General features: G+C 37.3%; 1 protein-coding gene across 1 annotated transcript in view; it reads right to left on the bottom strand.

The window, feature by feature from the left end:
- Positions 1–11,141: 11,141 nt before the first annotated feature.
- Positions 11,142–17,925, bottom strand: part of TET2 (tet methylcytosine dioxygenase 2) — a 134,736-nt gene continuing 127,952 nt past the window's right edge. The window contains 2 exon segments of the mRNA XM_049630952.1: positions 11,142–15,509; positions 17,433–17,787. Of these exon segments, the coding sequence (XP_049486909.1) occupies positions 14,008–15,509; positions 17,433–17,787 (1,857 nt within the window). The 3' untranslated portion in view covers positions 11,142–14,007.

Below are 17,925 nucleotides of genomic sequence, written 5' to 3'. Positions count from 1 at the left end.
TTATAGTATAGCTTGAAATTAGGAAGTGTGATGTCTGGCTTTTTTCTTAGGATTGCTTTGACTATTCAGAATCTATTGTGGCTCTACAAAATTTTAGAATTGTTTTTCCTACTTCTGTGAAAAATGCCACTGGAATTTTGATAGAGAGTGCCTTGAATCTATAAATGGCTTTGGTTAATATGGACATTTTAAGCATATTCTTCTGATACATGAACATGGAATATCTTTCTAATTGTTTGTGTCTTTTTTTTTTTTTCATCATAATCTTATAGTTTTCATTGTATAGACTTTTAACCTCCTTGGTTAAATTTATTTCTAAGTATTTTCTTGTTTTTGATGCTGTTGTGAATGAGATTATTTTATTTATTTTCCAGATATTTTATTGTTGGTATGTAGAAATAAAACCATTTTCTGTATGTTGATTTTGTATCCAACTTGACTGAGTTCGTTGATCAGTTCTGGCAGGTTTTTTTAGGTGGAGTTATTAGGACTTTCTATATATAAGATTATATCACCCACAAACAGACATAATTTTACTGCTTTTCTACTTGGATGCCCTTAAAAAAATTGAGATATAATTGCCATCTAGCATTATATTAGTTTCACATGTACAACATAATGATTTGATACTTGGATGTGTCATAAAATGACCACCACAATAAGTCTAGTTAACATCCATCACCACACATTGGTTGTACATTTTCTTATTCTTGTGATGAGAACGTTTAAGATCCACTTTCTTAGCAGCCTTCAAATATATAATACTGTATTAAGTATACCCACCATGCTGTACACTGTATCTCCAGGACTTATTTATTTTATAACTAGAAGTTTGTAGCTTTTCAGTACCTTTCTTCTTTTCCCCCACCCTCCCTACCTGCCTCTGGCAACTGTCAATCTGTTAGCTGTATCTATGAGTTCAGGTTTTTTGGTTTTGCTTTTGCTTTAGTATTTCACATATAAATGAGATCAGATGGTATTTATGTTCTCTGACTTATTTCACTAAGCATAATACTGTAAAGGTTCATCCATGTTGTCATAAGTGGCAGGATTTTCTTATTTATTTATTTATTTATTTATTAGGGCTGAATAGCATTCCGTTGTGGATATATACACACCACATTTTCTTTGTCCATTCATCCATTGATGGACACTTAGGTTGCTTCCATGTTTTGGCTATTGTAAGTTACACTGCAGTGAACATGGGTGTGCAGGTATCTTTTTTAGTTAGTAAGTACCCAGAAGTGGAATTTCTAGGTCATTCAGTAGTTCTATTTTTAATTTTTTGAGGAATCTCCATACTGTTTTCCATGGTGGTTGTGCCAATTTGCATTCCTGCCATTAGTGTACAAACATTTCTTTTCTCCACATCTTCACCGACATTTGTCATCTCTTTTTGATGATAGCCATTCTGAAAGGTGTGAAGTGATACCTTATTGTGGTTTGATTTGCATTTCCTTGATGATTAGTGATATTGAGCACTTTTTCGTGTACCTGTTGTCCATCTGTATGTCCTCTGAAAATATGTGTACTCAGATTCTCTGCCCATTTTGTAATGCTATTTGTTTTTTGTTATTGACTCGTATATAAGTTCTTCATATATTTTGGATATTTAGCCCCTTATGAACTATATGATTGGCAATTATTTTCTCTACTTGCTTTGGTTGCCTTTCATTTTGTTGATGGTTTCTATTGCTGTGCATAAGCATTTTGGTTGACGTTGGCCCACTTGTTTATTTTTTATTTGGTTTCCTCTACTGTTGGTGTCAAATCCAGAAAAAATTCATTGCCAAGATTGACGTCAAGAAGCCTACCTCTTGTATTTTTTCTTAGAAGTTTTATGGTTTCAGGTCTTATGCTCAAGTTTTTAATTCATTTTGAGTTAGTTTTTGTGTGTAGTGTAAGTGGTTTGATTTCCTTATTTTGCATGTGGATATCCTGTTTTCTTACCATTATTTGAAGAGACTATCTTTCCCCCATTGTATATTCTTGGCTTCTTTGTTATGAAAGAATTGGCCATATAGGCATGTGTTTATTTCTGGACCCTCTATTCTGTTCTATTAATCTATGTGTCTTTTTATGTCAATACCCTATGGTTTTGATTACTAATGCTTTGAAATACGGTTTGAAATTAGGAACTTTTTGCCTTCAGCTTTATTCTTCTTTCTCAAGGCTTTGGCTATTTAGGGTCTTCTGTGGTTCCATACAAATTTTAGAATCGTCTTTTCTATTTTTGTGAAAAACGCCCTTGGATTTTGATAGGGATTGCATTGAATATATAGATTGCTTTGGGTAGTATGGACATTTTAACAGTATTCTTTAAATCCATGAGCACAAAATATCTTTCCATTTATTTGTATGTTTTTCAATTTCTTTCATCCTTCTAGTTTTCCGAGTATAGGTCTTTCACCTCCTCAGTTAAACTTATTCCCAGATATTATATTCTTTATGACGCAATTGTAGATGAGATTTCTAGGTTGTTGTTAAAGTATAGAAAACAATGGATTTTTCTATATTGATTTTTGTATCCTGCAACTTTACTGAATTTTTAAATTCAGTAGAATTTTAGTTCTAACCTTTATGGTGGATGACATATAATTTAATGTCATCTGCAAATAGTAACAGTTTTCCTTTTTCCTTTTTGATTTAGATGCCTTTAACTTTTTTTTTTCTTGCCTAGTTTCTTTGGTTAGGATTTTCAATACTAAGTTGAATGCAAGTGGAAAGAATGAGCATCTTTATCTTCTTCCTGATCTTAGAGGAAAAGCTTTGAGCTTTTTGCCATTGAGTATGATGGTAATTGTGGGCTTGTCATATGTGGGCCTTTATTATGTTAAGGTACATCCCCCCACACTCAGTTTAACTATAAATGGATCTTGAATTTTGTCATAAGGGTTTTCTTCATCTATTGAGATGATCATATGATTTTTATCCCTCATTTTGTTAACTGGTATATCACATTATTGATTAGCAGATACTGAAACATTCTTGCATCCCTGAATAAATCCCACTTTGATCATGATAAATGATTCTTTTAATGTATTTTTTAATTTGGTTTGCTAATATTTTGTTGAGTGTTTTTGAATTTATACTCATCAGAGATATTGGCCAGTAACTTTTTTTCTTGTAGTATCCTTGTCTTATTTATTTTCAGGGTAATGCTGACCTTGTAAAATGAATTTGGAAGTGTTACATCCACTTTAATTTTTTGGAAGAGTTTGAGAAGGATTGTTGTTAATTCTTCTTTAAATGTTTGATAGAATTCATCAGTGAGGCTGGCTGGGACTAAACTTTTCTTTGTTGGGAATTTCGATTACTGATTTAATCCATTACTTATTATTGGACTGCTCAGAATTGCCATTTTTTAATGAGTCAGGCTTGGATAGATTATATGTTTCTAGGTATTTATCCATTCCTTCTAAGTTATCTAGTTTTTTGGTGCAAAACATTCTTAGTAGTCTCTCATGATACTTTGTATTTCTGTGGTATCAGTTGTAAATCTTTAAAAAAAATTTTTTTGTGTTTATTTATTTTTGAAAGAGAGAGACTCACTCTCTAGTGAGCAGGGGGAGGGGCAGAGAGAGAGGGAGACACAGAATCCGAAGCAGGCTCCAGGCTCTGAGCTGTCCGCACAGAGCCCGACACGGGGCTCGAAACCACAAACTGTGAGATCATGACCCAAGTCAAAGTCAGACACTTAAACAACTGAGCCACCCAGATGCCCTGTGACATCAGTTGTAATTTCTCCTCCGTAACTTCTGATTATATGAGTCCTCAGTCTTCTACTCTTCTGAGTTAGTGTAGCCAAAGGTTTGTCAATTTTATCTCTTATCTTTAAAAAGGCAGCTCTTAGTTTTACCAGTTTCTTTTGTTTTTCTGGTCTCTATTTCATGTATTTCTGCTCTGATTTTGGTTTTTGCCTTTCATCTGCTAACTTGGGCTTCAGTTTTTTCTTCCTTTTCTAGCTTCTCAAGGTATCAAGCTAGGTTGTTTATTTGAGATCTTTCTATTTTCTTAGGGTGCATTTATCACTGTAAACTTCCCTCTTATTACCACTCTTCCAGCATCTCACAGGATTTGATATGTTGTACCTCCATTTTCATTTGTTTCAGGATATTTATTGATTTTTCTTTTGATTTTTTCATGGAATTTTGACTAATTGTTATTTTTTATTTATTTTTACTCGTGCATTTATTTTATTTTTAAAATTTTTTAACATTTTATTTAAACCCAAGTTTATTAACTTAGTTAATGTAATAATGGTTTGAGAAATAGTCCCTTTTGATTTTTTTAGTTTGACCTATTGGATGTTCAGGAACATGTTGTTGAATATTTGTGAATTTTCCAGATTTCCTTTCGTTACTGATTTCTAGTTTCATACAATTGTGGCTGGAAAAGATATTTGTTACTATTGGATTTCAAGCTTCTGAAATTTGTCAAAACTTGTTGTATGATGTATCGTGTGGTCTATTGTGAAGAAAGTTCTGTGTGCTCCTGAGAAGAATGTGTGTTCTGCTAGCATTGGATCAGTGTTCTGTGTATGTCTATTAGGTTGGTTTGGTATAATGTTTGGTTCAAGTCTAACATTTCCTTGTTGATTTTCCATTTGGACGATCTCTCCATTGTTAAAAATGGAGCATCTGAGTCCCCTACTGTTATTGTATTGTTGTACCATATCTCCCCTCAGCTCTGTTTGTATTTGCTTAATACATTTAGGTACTTCATTGTTGGGTGCACATATATTTATGATTGTTTTATCTTCTTGATGAGTTGACCTCCTTGTTATATAATCTCCATCTTTTTCTCTTGCTACTGTTATTGGATAAAGTATATTTTTTCTAATATCAGTATAGCTTCATATCCCTGCTCTCTTTTTGGTTTCCACCTAAATGGAGTATGGTTTTTCATCCCTTCATTTGAACCTATATGTGTCCTTAAAGCTGAAGTAAGACTCTTGTAGGCAGCTTATAGTCTTGTGCGTGCGTGTGTGTGTGTGTGTGTGTTTAATCTATTAAGTCACTCTATGCCTTTTCATTGGAGAAATCGATCCATTAATACTTAATTATTGGTGGGTGAGGGCTTACTACTGCCATATTATTAATTTTTTCTGGGTGTTTTGAAGTTCCGTTTTTCTTTTATTTCTTGCTGCCTTCTTTGATAAGTTCACGATTTGCCACAGTAGAATGCTTTGATTCCCTTCTTTTTATCTTTGTGTATCTACTGTAAATTTTGGCTTTGTCATTCCCATGAGGTTTATATAAAACATTTTACATATAAAATCTATTTTATGCTAATAAGTTTCACTTTGATTGCTTACAAAAACACTATACTTTTACTTCCCCCCTTGTATGTTTCTCATGTCATCATTTACCATTTTTCAATCATGTATTCAACAAATTGTTAAAGCTATAGCTATTTTTATGCTTTTGTGCTTTAACCTTTATTCTAGAGTTAAATAGTTAGCACATTATCAGATGACAGTACAAGGGTATTCTGAATCTGCATGTATGCTTACCTTTACCAATGCTTTGTATATTTTCATGTTACTAATTAGTATCCTTTTGTTTCAACTTGAATTCATTTTAGCATTTCTTGTAATGCTGGTTTAGTGATGCTGAATTGCCTCAGCTTTTGTTTATTAAATCTTTATTTTACCTGCAATTCTGAAGGAAAACTTTAGTGAATAAAGTATTCTCAGTTGACAGCTTTTTTTTTTTTTTTTTTTTTTCCTTTTAGCACTTTGAATATATAGTCTCATTGTCTCCTGGCCTGTAAGGTCTCTGCTAAGAAATCCACTGATAGCCTTATGGGAGTTCTTTTGTATGAGAAATTTTTTCTCTCACTGGTTTTTTTTAAAGTTTTTTTTTTAATTAATTAATTTATTTTGGGAGAGAGAGAGAGAGAGAGAGAGAGAGAGAGAGAATAGGGCAAAGAGGGACAGAGAGAGAATCCCAAGCAGGCTCCACACCATCAGTGCAGAGCCTGACATGGGGCTCGAACTCAGGAGCTGTGAGATCACAACCTGAGCCAAGATCAAGAGTCAGATGCTTAACCGACTGAGCCACCCAGGTGCCCCATCTCTAGACTCTTTTTAAATGTTCCCTTTGTCTTTGGTTTTAGAGTTTTGTTACCATGTGTCTTGAAGAACGTTTTGGATTAAAATATCGAAATAATCAATTAACTTCATGAATTTGGATCTTGATCTTTTAAAATCCATTCTTTGTGTGTGTGTGTGTGGGAGTAATACCTACAAATGGAATTATTGGATTATATAATGATTTTTAATTTTTTGAGAAACCTCCCTACTGTTTTCCATAACAGCTGCACCAATTTACATTCCCACCAACGTGCATGAAGGTTTCTTTTTCTCCACATCCTCACCAACACTTGTTATTTCTTGTCTTTTTGACACTAGCCATTCTGACTTACGTGAGGTGGTATGTTATTGTGGTTTTGAGTTGAATTTCCCTGATAATTAGTGCTGTTGAGCATCTTGTTATGTCTGTTGTCTGTATGTCTTCTTTGGAAAAATGTCTATTAGTGTCCTCTATTTTTTAATCAGATCTTTTTTGTGTGTGTGTGGTGTTGAGTTGCATGAGTTCTTTATGTATTTTGGATATTAACCCCTTATCAGATGTATAATTTGCAACTATCTTCTCCCATTCAGTAGGTTGTTTTTTCATTTTGTTGATGATTTTCTTTCTGTGTACTTTAGTTTGACATAGTCCCAATTGTTTTTGTTTTTATTTCACTTGCCTGAGGAGACAGATCCAAAACGTTATTGCTAGGACTGATGTCCAAGAGATAACTGCCTATGTTTTCTTTTAGAAGTTTTATGGTTTCAGGTCTTGAATTTTCAGGCCTTGCATTTAGGTCTTGAATCCATTTTGAGTTTCTTTTTGTGTATAGTGTATGAAAATAGCCCAGTTTCTTTCTTTCTTTCTTTCTTTCGTTCTTTCTTTCTTTCTTTCTTTTGTTCTTTCTTTCTTTCTTTCCTTCTTGTATGTAGCAGTCCAGTTTTCCCAACACCATGTATTGAAGAGTCTGTCTTTTCCTCATTACCCATTCTTGCCTTCTGTATTATAGATTAATTGGCTATATAAGCATGGGTTTGTTTCTGGGCTCTCTGTTCTGTTAATCTACATGTTTTTGTTTTTGTACCAATGCCAGACTGTTTTGATTACTATAGGTTGGTAGCATAGTTTGAAATCTGGGAGCATGACACCTTCAGCTTTGTTCTTTCCCAAGGTTATGGACTATCTGAAGTTTTGAGTAGTTCTATACAAATTTTAGGATTATTCTTTCTAGTTCTGATTGCTATTTTGATAGGGAATGAAATCTTGTCATTCACCACAACATGGATGGACCTAGAGGGCATTATGCTAAGTGAAATAAAACAGAAAAATACAAATACTATATGATTTCACTTACATGCGGAATCTAAAAAGCAAATCAAATGAACAAACAGAAGTAGACTGATAAGTATACAGAGAACAAACTGGTAGTTGCTAGAGGGGAGGGGGTAGAGGAATAGATAAAATACGTGAAGGAGATTAAGAAGTGCAAACATCTAGTCATAAAATAAGTCATGGAAATGTAGGGTACAGCATAGGGAACGCAGTCTATGATATTGTAAGAACCTTATATGGTGACAGATGGTAACTACACTTATCATGGTGAGCATTTCACAGTGTATGTGATTGCCACATTGCTATGTTGTACAAATGAACCAATGTAATGTTGTATATTAGCTACACTTCAACAAAAAATGCATCATTGTCACAGTTCTCCTTGAAGACCCAAGTCAGCTCATGTTTCTCCTCTGGTGAGAGCCCTATGATGTCCTGCTACACAGAGCGCAGGCCGCAGGACAGAGAGTGCTCTTCCTAGGGAGGATCCTCCACCTAACCATGCTCCCACCACACTTTCATACCTCGTTCTAGTCCAACCACAGCCTTTCTGTGCTCAGGAGTTCACTTTCAGGCCTTTAACCTGCTGTTCTCCCTGCTTAATGTATTCTTTCTCAAATATCCTCATGGCTTGCATTTCACTGCCTTCAGTTCATACCTCACCAGTAAGACTTCCTTGACCAAGCTATAAAAATTCTCCATCTCTCCATGGAGAGAATTCTCCCTTTCTCCATGCCCTTTCTTTCCTTCCGTTATGACTTTTATCTCCATATTTACTTCATTCTGTGCCTCTCTCCCCTGAGCAGAACATAAGACCTGAGAGGATAGGGACTTACTGGTTTGTTCACTCCTGGATGCCTAATTCCCAGAAATGTGCCTGACACCATTTTTCAGAGTGGGAGCTTGAAAATATTTGTGAAAGAATTAATAAATGAATGGTTACATAAAATCAGGGTGTGGGAAAGGTGATCTCTAAGGTCTCATTCAAATCTGCTTATCCATAATTTTGTACAGTTAAGGAGTATTTCCTCTTTCTCACTGACAACTTGGAAATACATAAAACTACTAAGGTAAAAAATAATAGCTTCTGCTGAACTAATTAACATAATTATAATAGCTGCTTAAAAAAATTCTTTTGATGTGTTTTAAAGAAACTCCTTTATTCCTCCCCCAAACAGCCTTGTGAGATAGGTACTATTATTTTCCTTCTCCAAAGGCAGAAATTGAGGAAAAGAAAGCATTAACCCCTAGCCCAAGGGTCAGCAAGGTGAGCATTAAGATGTGGTCGGTGGGGGCGCCTGGGTGGCGCAGTCGGTTAAGCGTCCGACTTCAGCCAGGTCACGATCTCGCGGTCCGTGAGTTCGAGCCCCGCGTCAGGCTCTGGGCTGATGGCTCGGAGCCTGGAGCCTGTTTCCGATTCTGTGTCTCCCTCTCTCTCTGACCCTCCCCCGTTCATGCTCTGTCTCTCTCTGTCCCAAAAATAAATAAAAAACGTTGAAAAAAAAATTAAAAAAAAAAAAAAAAAAAAAAAAAGATGTGGTCGGTGGACCGAGCCTCCTAGCAAGAAGCAAAGGGGAAGAAGGGAGATGAAAAATTTTGTAAGAACAGCTGTTTATTCTAGTTTGTGCTTAAAGCTTTACATTCTCAATGCTCACCACATCTCTGTGAGGGACGCACTATTTTATCACTTTTACAGATGAGGCTTGATGGCACACAGCTAGTCAAAATGCAAGGCTGAATCCCAAACCAGGTGCTTTTTACCTTGCTGTTGTGCTTTATTGTATTCCTTGGAGCTAAATCAAGACCTGCCCATGGGGGAAGGGTTAGGGCACCACAGGGGCCTCTCAAGTTTCAAGTAACAACACCCAGATTTCTCTTAATGTGAAGATCTACGTAAGGAATAAAAGCCAGCGCTCAGTGAATATGGCCACAAAGTCCCAACTCAGCAATTTAAATGATCTGAATCCAGGGGCGCCTGGGTGGCGCAGTCGGCTAAGCGTCCGACTTCAGCCAGGTCACGATCTCGCGGTCCGTGAGTTCGAGCCCCGCGTCAGGCTCTGGGCTGATGGCTCGGAGCCTGGAGCCTGTTTCAGATTCTGTGTCTCCCTCTCTCTCTGCCCCTCCCCCGTTCATGCTCTGTCTCTCTCTGTGCCAAAAATAAATAAAAAACGTTGAAAAAAAAAATTAAAAAAAAAATGATCTGAATCCATTGTTCTGGGGGTCAGGGAGAAGTAGCACGTCTTCGTGTAACGATTTTCCTCAACACTCAAGTAGAAATCTCATTTCAGTTTGAATTAAAAATTAAGGACTAAAATGTCAAATTGGGTAGAGAAATTCCTTTTGAAACCATACAAAAGGAAGCCCCCCCAAAGAAAGCACATTCGTCTGGTGTCTACATGGGGAAAGAGCTGCTCCTTTCTTGAGTGAATGTTGGACTAGACAAGCACGGATATTTGTGAGAAATTGCCTGGTAAGAGAGGGAAATGCAGGCAGGTGGCCTCCAATATAGGGGAACAAAAGTATCTTTGTTCTTTGAAACTGAGGAGCACTGGTAACACAAACAATCTCTAATCACAGTTAATTCTCTTCTAAGCATCTGTTGTGAACTGTAGCAACCAGAGAGTGTGCTCTAGGATGGAGGAGGGCAGGGGGAAAGCTCCCCAAGCCCTTAGTGGTGAGCCCAGTGACCGCTGGGTGAGCCAGCATCTTCAGGCAGCAAGCACTGTCCCCTCACACTATGGAAAGAAAAGATGTTCCTCCTGCACCGCCCCCCCCCCCCGGCCCCCCGCTGGCCTCTCCTCTTCCTAACACTGCCTGCCTTTGGATAGGTGGGAAGAGGACTTTTCCTTGAGAAGAGTGGATGTGAAGAGGAAACTGAGTCTGAGAACAGGGCCAGCCTTAGACCTAAGCCATGTGAGCTCAGCCCCATGTACCTGCGTCGCTGAGAAGCCCTCACAAGCCACACACGCCACTAAGGATGTCCGTTTAAGGTCAGCCGAAGTGCTATTGCTCCAAACCTAATACTGGTTATACACACAAAGTGAGCAAGCTAAAGCTGGAAAAAGGTTGAGTAGGCTATTCCACTACAGAAATCATTTGGCTCTAACGATCTAGATACTATTTTAGGTGCCATTTAACAAATAACCATCTAAGAAGTATCTTTAAAAAGCAATTTCTTTTCATTCCCTTTGCCTCATTGAAGTAGTGGTAGTTTGGGTGGTAAACAGAAACTTCAACAAGACAATAATTAGAGTGCATTAAATAAATATAAATTTTATTAAAAACACTCACATAGCGTTATCAGGAATGATATAATAATAAACGCTTTCAAATAACCTGCATCCATAACATTACAATACTTACAGTATTTATAACCATCCTCAGGTTTTATAGACAAACCAAACATGAAAATGAAATGAAACTAAGTCTTAAAAAAAGCATAGAAAAATGCACACAGAGTTCATTATCTTAGTGTCAAACTGCAGAAGTTTCCTACACAAGTTAACCACTAGCTTTACAAGTGAACTGTACATACACCACTGTGCGTCAGTCAAGATGAAAAGTTCATTCAAGTAAAGTTGACACCACTCAGAAGCATTTTCAAGTATGGCTATATAGTTAACCTGATATTCCTATATAAGCAAATTGGAGATCTGCTTCCATTCATTCTAACTGAGGCAGGTTGGATATTTACAACTATAGATCTGTTATTTACAATATGCCACTCGGTTTCCTCTCCTCCTCCCTCCTTACCTCTCGCCAAACCCCAAGCTACACTTCTTGTTCTCTTGTTGGCCAGCAGTTTGACAAATGACAGTGGATGGTACGGAAACCAAACATTCATATAGGGATGGCTGACTCAAAACCAACAGATGTGCACGTAGTAATCAAATATTTGGGGTTAGATGTATGACATACGCAAAATATTAAAATCGTGTGGTTTGACATATGCAAAGCAAACATTTTTGAAATGTTTATCAATTCGTCACAGCCAAAAATGGGAAATTGTTTTTCATAGACAAAAATCCCGTTATAAAGACTTGACCAGTAAAACTCAAAGGCCTTGTTTGATTACGAATTTATTTGCAATGTTAGTAAACACAAATGTACTTAGACAAAAATGTAATTGATCAATTGCACACCATACCCCTATGTGTTCTGCCTCTGTGGGGGATGTCCGCATGGGCCTGGACTCTATTGACTCCAGGATCGAAACATTTTATCTAGAGTGCTGACTCTAGCCAACAGCCACTTGCCAAACTCCTGCCTTACAAGTTTCCCTTTATCAACTCAGTGCATTCTATTTTCGTGTAATTTTTTTTTTTTTTCCTGCTTGAGACAGTCAAAAGATTCCCCAAACTTTTAAAATGCTTTTCTTTACAATAAAAAGAGCCAACAGATTTACAAAATTAGTTTTAGTTACATCAGGACATATACAAGTAAAATAGGAGGGATTCAAAATAAAAGGGTTAAATCCCTGAAAAAGAATATATTTATTAACCTACAACAATTTTACATAAACACAGGTGACATGTTGGCATAAGGAGAACATGAGCTGAAATATCCCTGAATTTTTAGAACAAAAAGGATGAAGTTCAAGTTATACTTGCTAAGAAATCAAGTATTGAAAAAAGATATGCTTTTTTAATAATAATAATAAAAAGACTTGGAAAAAAATGATGGTACATGATGCTATAAGCTTTCATTCTCAGTTCAATATCCTATTGCCAAACTAGTGTTGAGGTATATGACAAGTAGGAACATCACCCAAACCTTTAATGAATTCTTAGCTCACATTATGATATATTTGTAGCAGGCTGAGTAGCACCATCATGATGTGAATTCTGCTTCAAATCCATATATATATATACACATATATATGTATATATTTAATTTTTTTTTACAGTACTAAAATACTAAAGCATTGCGTTAAAAAAGTTTTGTTTACAATTTAATTTACTTACTATACATCTCTTTCACTTCTTTATACAAATTAATGATTTATAACCACCACAGCAAACCAGCTGCCTGTTTTTTTTTTTTTCTTTTTAATTAACAGATTCACATGGAACTAACCCTGTTTATTATTCTTATGCAGGCATCAGTCTGCTCAATCTTCCTGGAAAAGAGGACACTTAAGCTAAGAAATGACAACATCACAATGTACAATTATCAACACAAAAGCACACTGCCATTGGGTTTGCTGAAGAGCACACAGATCCATAAAATAGCATCAGCTTAAGTGAACTAGCTTTGTTAAGTCTGTAGCATGTCATTGTTAACCTGCAGTTAATAGAAAATTCTTAAAACTACATATTTGAGCAATGAACTTGTCATACAATTTTGTATAAAACTGTTTTACAGTATAGCATGTGAGATGAGCACCAGAAAACGTGTTGTGGACTAAAGTTATTCCCTTGAATCCAGTAAGCCCCATTGTGGATTTAACTGGCTATATTAAAAATGGACACATTGCTCATCAGCAGATGCATGGCTAAAAGCAAAAATAGTTTAAAAGCTTTCCTTATTTCTTTAAAAAGAATCAACTTTGAATTCTAAAATGAAAGTAAACTTTTTTTTTTTTTTAAACATCTCAGTACCTTAGCATTGTTCAAGTTGTCAAAGCTTAGGTAGACAAAGTGCTTCTAAAACACCATTTAAAATATTTATACATATACATGTGTGTGCACATATACATATGTGTGTATATATATATGTACATATATACGTTTATTGTCCTACAAGGACTTTACTGGATGAGCAAAATCCAGAGGCCTTTAAATGTCCACATTAAAAAAAAAAAAAAAAAAAAAACCAAAAAAAAAAAAAAAAAACCAAAAAAAACCAAAACCTCATGTAAGAATAGGTAATTATGATAAAAATTTGAATGAAAAGGTACCCCTGTTATTCAAGGGCATTGGAGTACACTGATAGAATCTCGATGATATAAAGGCATTAAATTTTCAAATGTTAAAGACACCATTTTCTTAGCACCATTTCTTAAAACATCCAAACAAATTCAGTGTTTTGCTGTCTATTCATTTATGCTTCCTGTAGCTATTTTGATAAATAAAAGTTAATATTAAGATTACAGTAAAAACTGCATGTTAAAAAGCCATAATTCCAGTATTTCAGTACATTGTATATTCAGCACCAGATGGTATTTTAAAATTCCTGCCACTGTAATACTACAGTACTTGTTTGATTTGTGTTCCATGACTATGCAAACTCGGTATTATTAAAAGTGGTCACAGATGTGTAGAGTTGTAAGGGGGAAAAATCACATTTACATATCCTCTCGTCCAATAATAGAACCAGTGTTTAAAAATGTAAATTGTGGAACACTTTCCTCCCCACCTTCTTTTTGCATAGAATGCTTTGGTCTTTTGCCTAGATGCCATCTGTGACCACTTAGGAGTCGGGGGAAATTAAGTGCTATGGTAAGATGATCTCTTGTTTTGCTGGTGAGCTGAGGTTCTTCCCACCACATTTGTCATGAATCCTGTGTTATTTCCCCACTGCCCACGTCATGAGAACTATACTATGGACAGGTTGGTTGTGGTCTTTTCAAATGAGGTACCCACCACGAGGGGAGGCATCATATGTATCTGTTGTAAGGCCCTGTGACCCGAGTGAAGGCATATGGAGATGTAGTTACTGTGGAGTCTGTGGTCACGGACATGGTCCTTTCGGCAAGGGATTTGATGAAGCGCAGGTAAGTGGGCTCGGAAGGTTCATGTGGCTCAGCGGGCTCCCGTTTCACTTTTTTGCCATGGGTTTTCTGAGGCACATAGTCTGGGCCATACTTCTCACACTCTTCCTCTTTCTCTCGGGCTTTTTCAGCCATTTTGGCTTCCCAGAGCGCCAAGCCATGTTTTGGCTCATTCATGCTCTTATGCTGATAAAAGACAAGGGAGATCCTGGTGGGGTGATTCCTATTGGGATTCTTTAAAGGGGTTGTGGCATGAAGCTCGCGCTTGGCACACTCGATGAGAATTGACCCATGAGTTGGAGCCACAGCCACTCCCCCGATGTCAGGATCTAGAAAGCTCTGCTCACTGTCTGACCAGACTTCATCATTGTCCTCGGCGGCAGGGGGCTGCTTTTCCTGACTGCCAGCATCATGTAATTTGTGTAAGCCTTCTTGGACAGGAGCAGTTCTATCATGGTTAAGACCTGGAAGCATCTTTGATAACCCATTAGCTGTGTGGGAAAGCATGTCATTCTCCTTGTTTTGGAGATGCAGGGCATGGAGAGAGCTGTTGAACATGCCTGGAGCTGCCCCGTAGTTATGGATTATGTGAGAAGATGGGTGATGTTCGCCATTCTTATAGTCTATGTTTGGATTGCTCAAATTGGGTGGTAATCTAGAGGCGGCTCCCATGAAGTGGCCATCCATCTCATGAGTGGAATAAGGAGGAAATGTCCCTACATGGTGTACGTTTGTTTTAATAGTACAACTGCTGAAGGCATCTCCTTGCATATTTTGGTTTCCATAACCTAAGTACTTAGAAGTAAAACTCTGGCTATTTCCAAACCTTGGCTGGTAGAGTGTATGGATGGGTGGTAGACTGAGCTTAGAGAGAGGGTCTTGGTTTGGATACCTATATAGATCCATGGACTGAGACTGAGGAGAATAGGAACCCAGATATGGGGAGCAGTTGTCCACTGATACATTTCCATTACATTGATAGGATGGATATTGGTTACTCTGATTCAAAAGCCCAGGGTAGGGATTCATGGGATTAGAAGAATTCAAATATGAACCTGCAGCTTGGGATGAGGTGGAATAGAGGTTCATAGGGCTGGCACCTCCATAAATCTCTGAAGTGTGTGAAGAGCTCGGATAAGCCTGGATAACTGGATTGGGCCGTCTCATGTACACACTGGTAGATCCAGAGGAAGAGTAAGAGCTGACAGACTCTGATTGAGGGTTATTTGTCATGGGGTTATGCTGGGGCGGCGGTGGCGGCGGCTGCGGCTGCGGCGGCTGCTGCTGCTGCGGGGGCTGCTTCTGTGGCTGTGGAGGTTGCTTCGGCAGTTGCAGGGGTGGGGGCTGCTGGGACTGTTGAATGACTGGTCCTGAAAGTCGCAAAAGTTCTGTGGACAGGATATGAGAGAGCACACAAACGTGTTCGATTATTATCTCACAGAAGCTAGTGAGGATGCTTAGCTGTATGTGAGAACCACCACTAAGATTATGCAATACCCATCAAATAAGGATAAGAGCAAAGTCAGGGCTCTGATCACTGTCTGGCATCATTTTTTTTTTTTGCCTAAAGCATTAGATAAAATAGATCTCCAGAACAGTACAATTTAGTAAGTGAAGAAAAATGTAACAAATATCCAAAAGATATTTGACTGAGAGCATCATGTTTTCTGGAGGTTCTGTGTATCTGACCATGCCACACCCTACCTGAAGCGCCCTTCTCCCTCCACCCCATCTCCCTGCCCTTCCTTGAGACAGGTATCCCTTCCTCAAGGAAGCCTTCTATGACCTCATCTGCTAGTGCATGTACAATACCCACTGAAAACATAAGTCAGAGCAATGTTTTGTAATATACTGTAATTGATCATTTTTAGTCCTCTCCTCCTCCTAGCACAAAGCAGTTCCTTGAAGGAAGGGACCATGTCCCTTTTACTTTATTCCTCCAATGCCTGGGGCATGCAGTAGCAATTTGTTAAATAGTTGGAAGTTGCATAAAATTTGTTATTGAAGATTCATCAATGCTATGAGAAAAGGAATGACACTCACTTAAACACCCAAAGCATATCTTCTATAATTGGCAAACCCTACTTACACAGTTGTTAATAAAACTTTAAAGAAATTTTCAGCTTTGTAAATAAAATTTTCATACTTCTATTTTATGACCTCACTTAAAAATCTACATATGAGAAGTGAACAAATAAATGGAGCTGTAAGGGCAGTCTTGAGAATTGAAATGATTATTACAGAAATCAGTTAGAAAAGACAGGAGGAAAAGTTCTACCCAATGATATGATGATACGTTATGGTTAACTTACAGGAGAGATTAATGAGTGAATAGGATTTACTGCTCTTAGTATAAGTCAACCAACATATGTTTATTAAGCATCTTTAGCACATTATTCTAAATTACTTAGTTTCTTTAAGTTTTGAAATAAATTAGTAGGGAACTTTGACTTTGTGAAGCAAACATGGTTGGCTCTCAGCAAACTGGTAGGCTAAACTTAAAAGATAAACATTCTTCTTTTGTTAATGGTCAGGTTAACCATCTGTGAAATGAGACGTGGACATTATATTTATGGCTTTTTATAGCAAATAATTGAAGATATAACCAAGGGGCTTTGAAAATATCAACTTAGTACTGATAAATAATGCTCTATTGCTACTGCTAGAGATGTGATCTGTTTGCATAGGTAAAAGCTTTTATAAGATAACTACGTGTGGATACCCCTCCTTAACTCAGACTTAATATGGCTACCCCTCCCTGATAAATCCTATTTCCAAACTTCTTATTTCAACAAATAGTACTGTCTTAGTTATCTAGGCTTAAATTGTTGACATCAATCTTAAATTTTTCTTCTTCTTCATTCTAATGTTTTGTCACCAATGTATTGATAATCATTTTGGAAGCATTCGCTACCATCATTTTTGCTAAATCTTCATTGCTATCATCCAGACTCAAGCTTTTATTACTTTACTCTTGGTTTATTGCATCTGTCTCCAAACTCATAGCTTCTCTGCTTCTAATTTGGCCTCCCTGCCACTGCTAGATTAACGTGAATTTCACCATGTTACCTACCTGTCATGTAAAACTTTGCCATTTATTATAGAATAAAATCCAGACTTCTCCATCAAGCTGGGGTTGAGGGTGCAGTATCTCATTACCAAGTCCAAGAGCAAAACCTGGCCCTTGGGACTTCAGAGATGATTCTAGTACAAAACTGATACCATGATCGAATATAATCATCCAAAATTAACTCTTCATTTTTAACCTAAGTTTCATATAACATATCTACAATGCTTCATATTACATTTACCTGCCAACTGTTTAGCCTGGCTTGCGTTTTCAGTCTGTTTTGTACGAGATGAGGCTGACTTTTCCTTTTCGTTCTTATTTGTGCTGTTCTCCAGAGAGGAAAGCTTTTCAGCTGCAGCTTTCTTGGCTTCTAGTTTCCTCTGTCGGCATGTCTTGACAGGCTCTGCTAACATCCTGACTTTCCGCCGAAAAGAACTCAGCACCTGAATGGCACCACTTTGTTTTTTCTCCTCCTGAGCTTCTACACTCCCAAACTCATCCACATCAGAGACTTTGTAGAGAGGCAGAACATGGAGCTGCTCATCCTCAGGTTTCCCTCCAATTTCTCGATTGTCTTCTCTAGTGAGGGTGCATACCTGGTAGGGAGATAACACAGTACTGCCTCAGTTTCAGTCTAAAAGAAACTGTGTGTGTGTGTGTGTGTGTGTGTGTGTGTGTGTGTGTGTGTGTCTGTCTGTCTGTCTCCCTCTTAGCATTTACATTTGTGGTGGTGG

This window comes from Panthera uncia, chromosome B1, assembly GCF_023721935.1.
Source record: "Panthera uncia isolate 11264 chromosome B1, Puncia_PCG_1.0, whole genome shotgun sequence".
Classification (NCBI taxonomy): Eukaryota; Metazoa; Chordata; class Mammalia; order Carnivora; family Felidae; genus Panthera; species Panthera uncia.
This window is presented reverse-complemented; position numbering and strand designations above follow the sequence as displayed.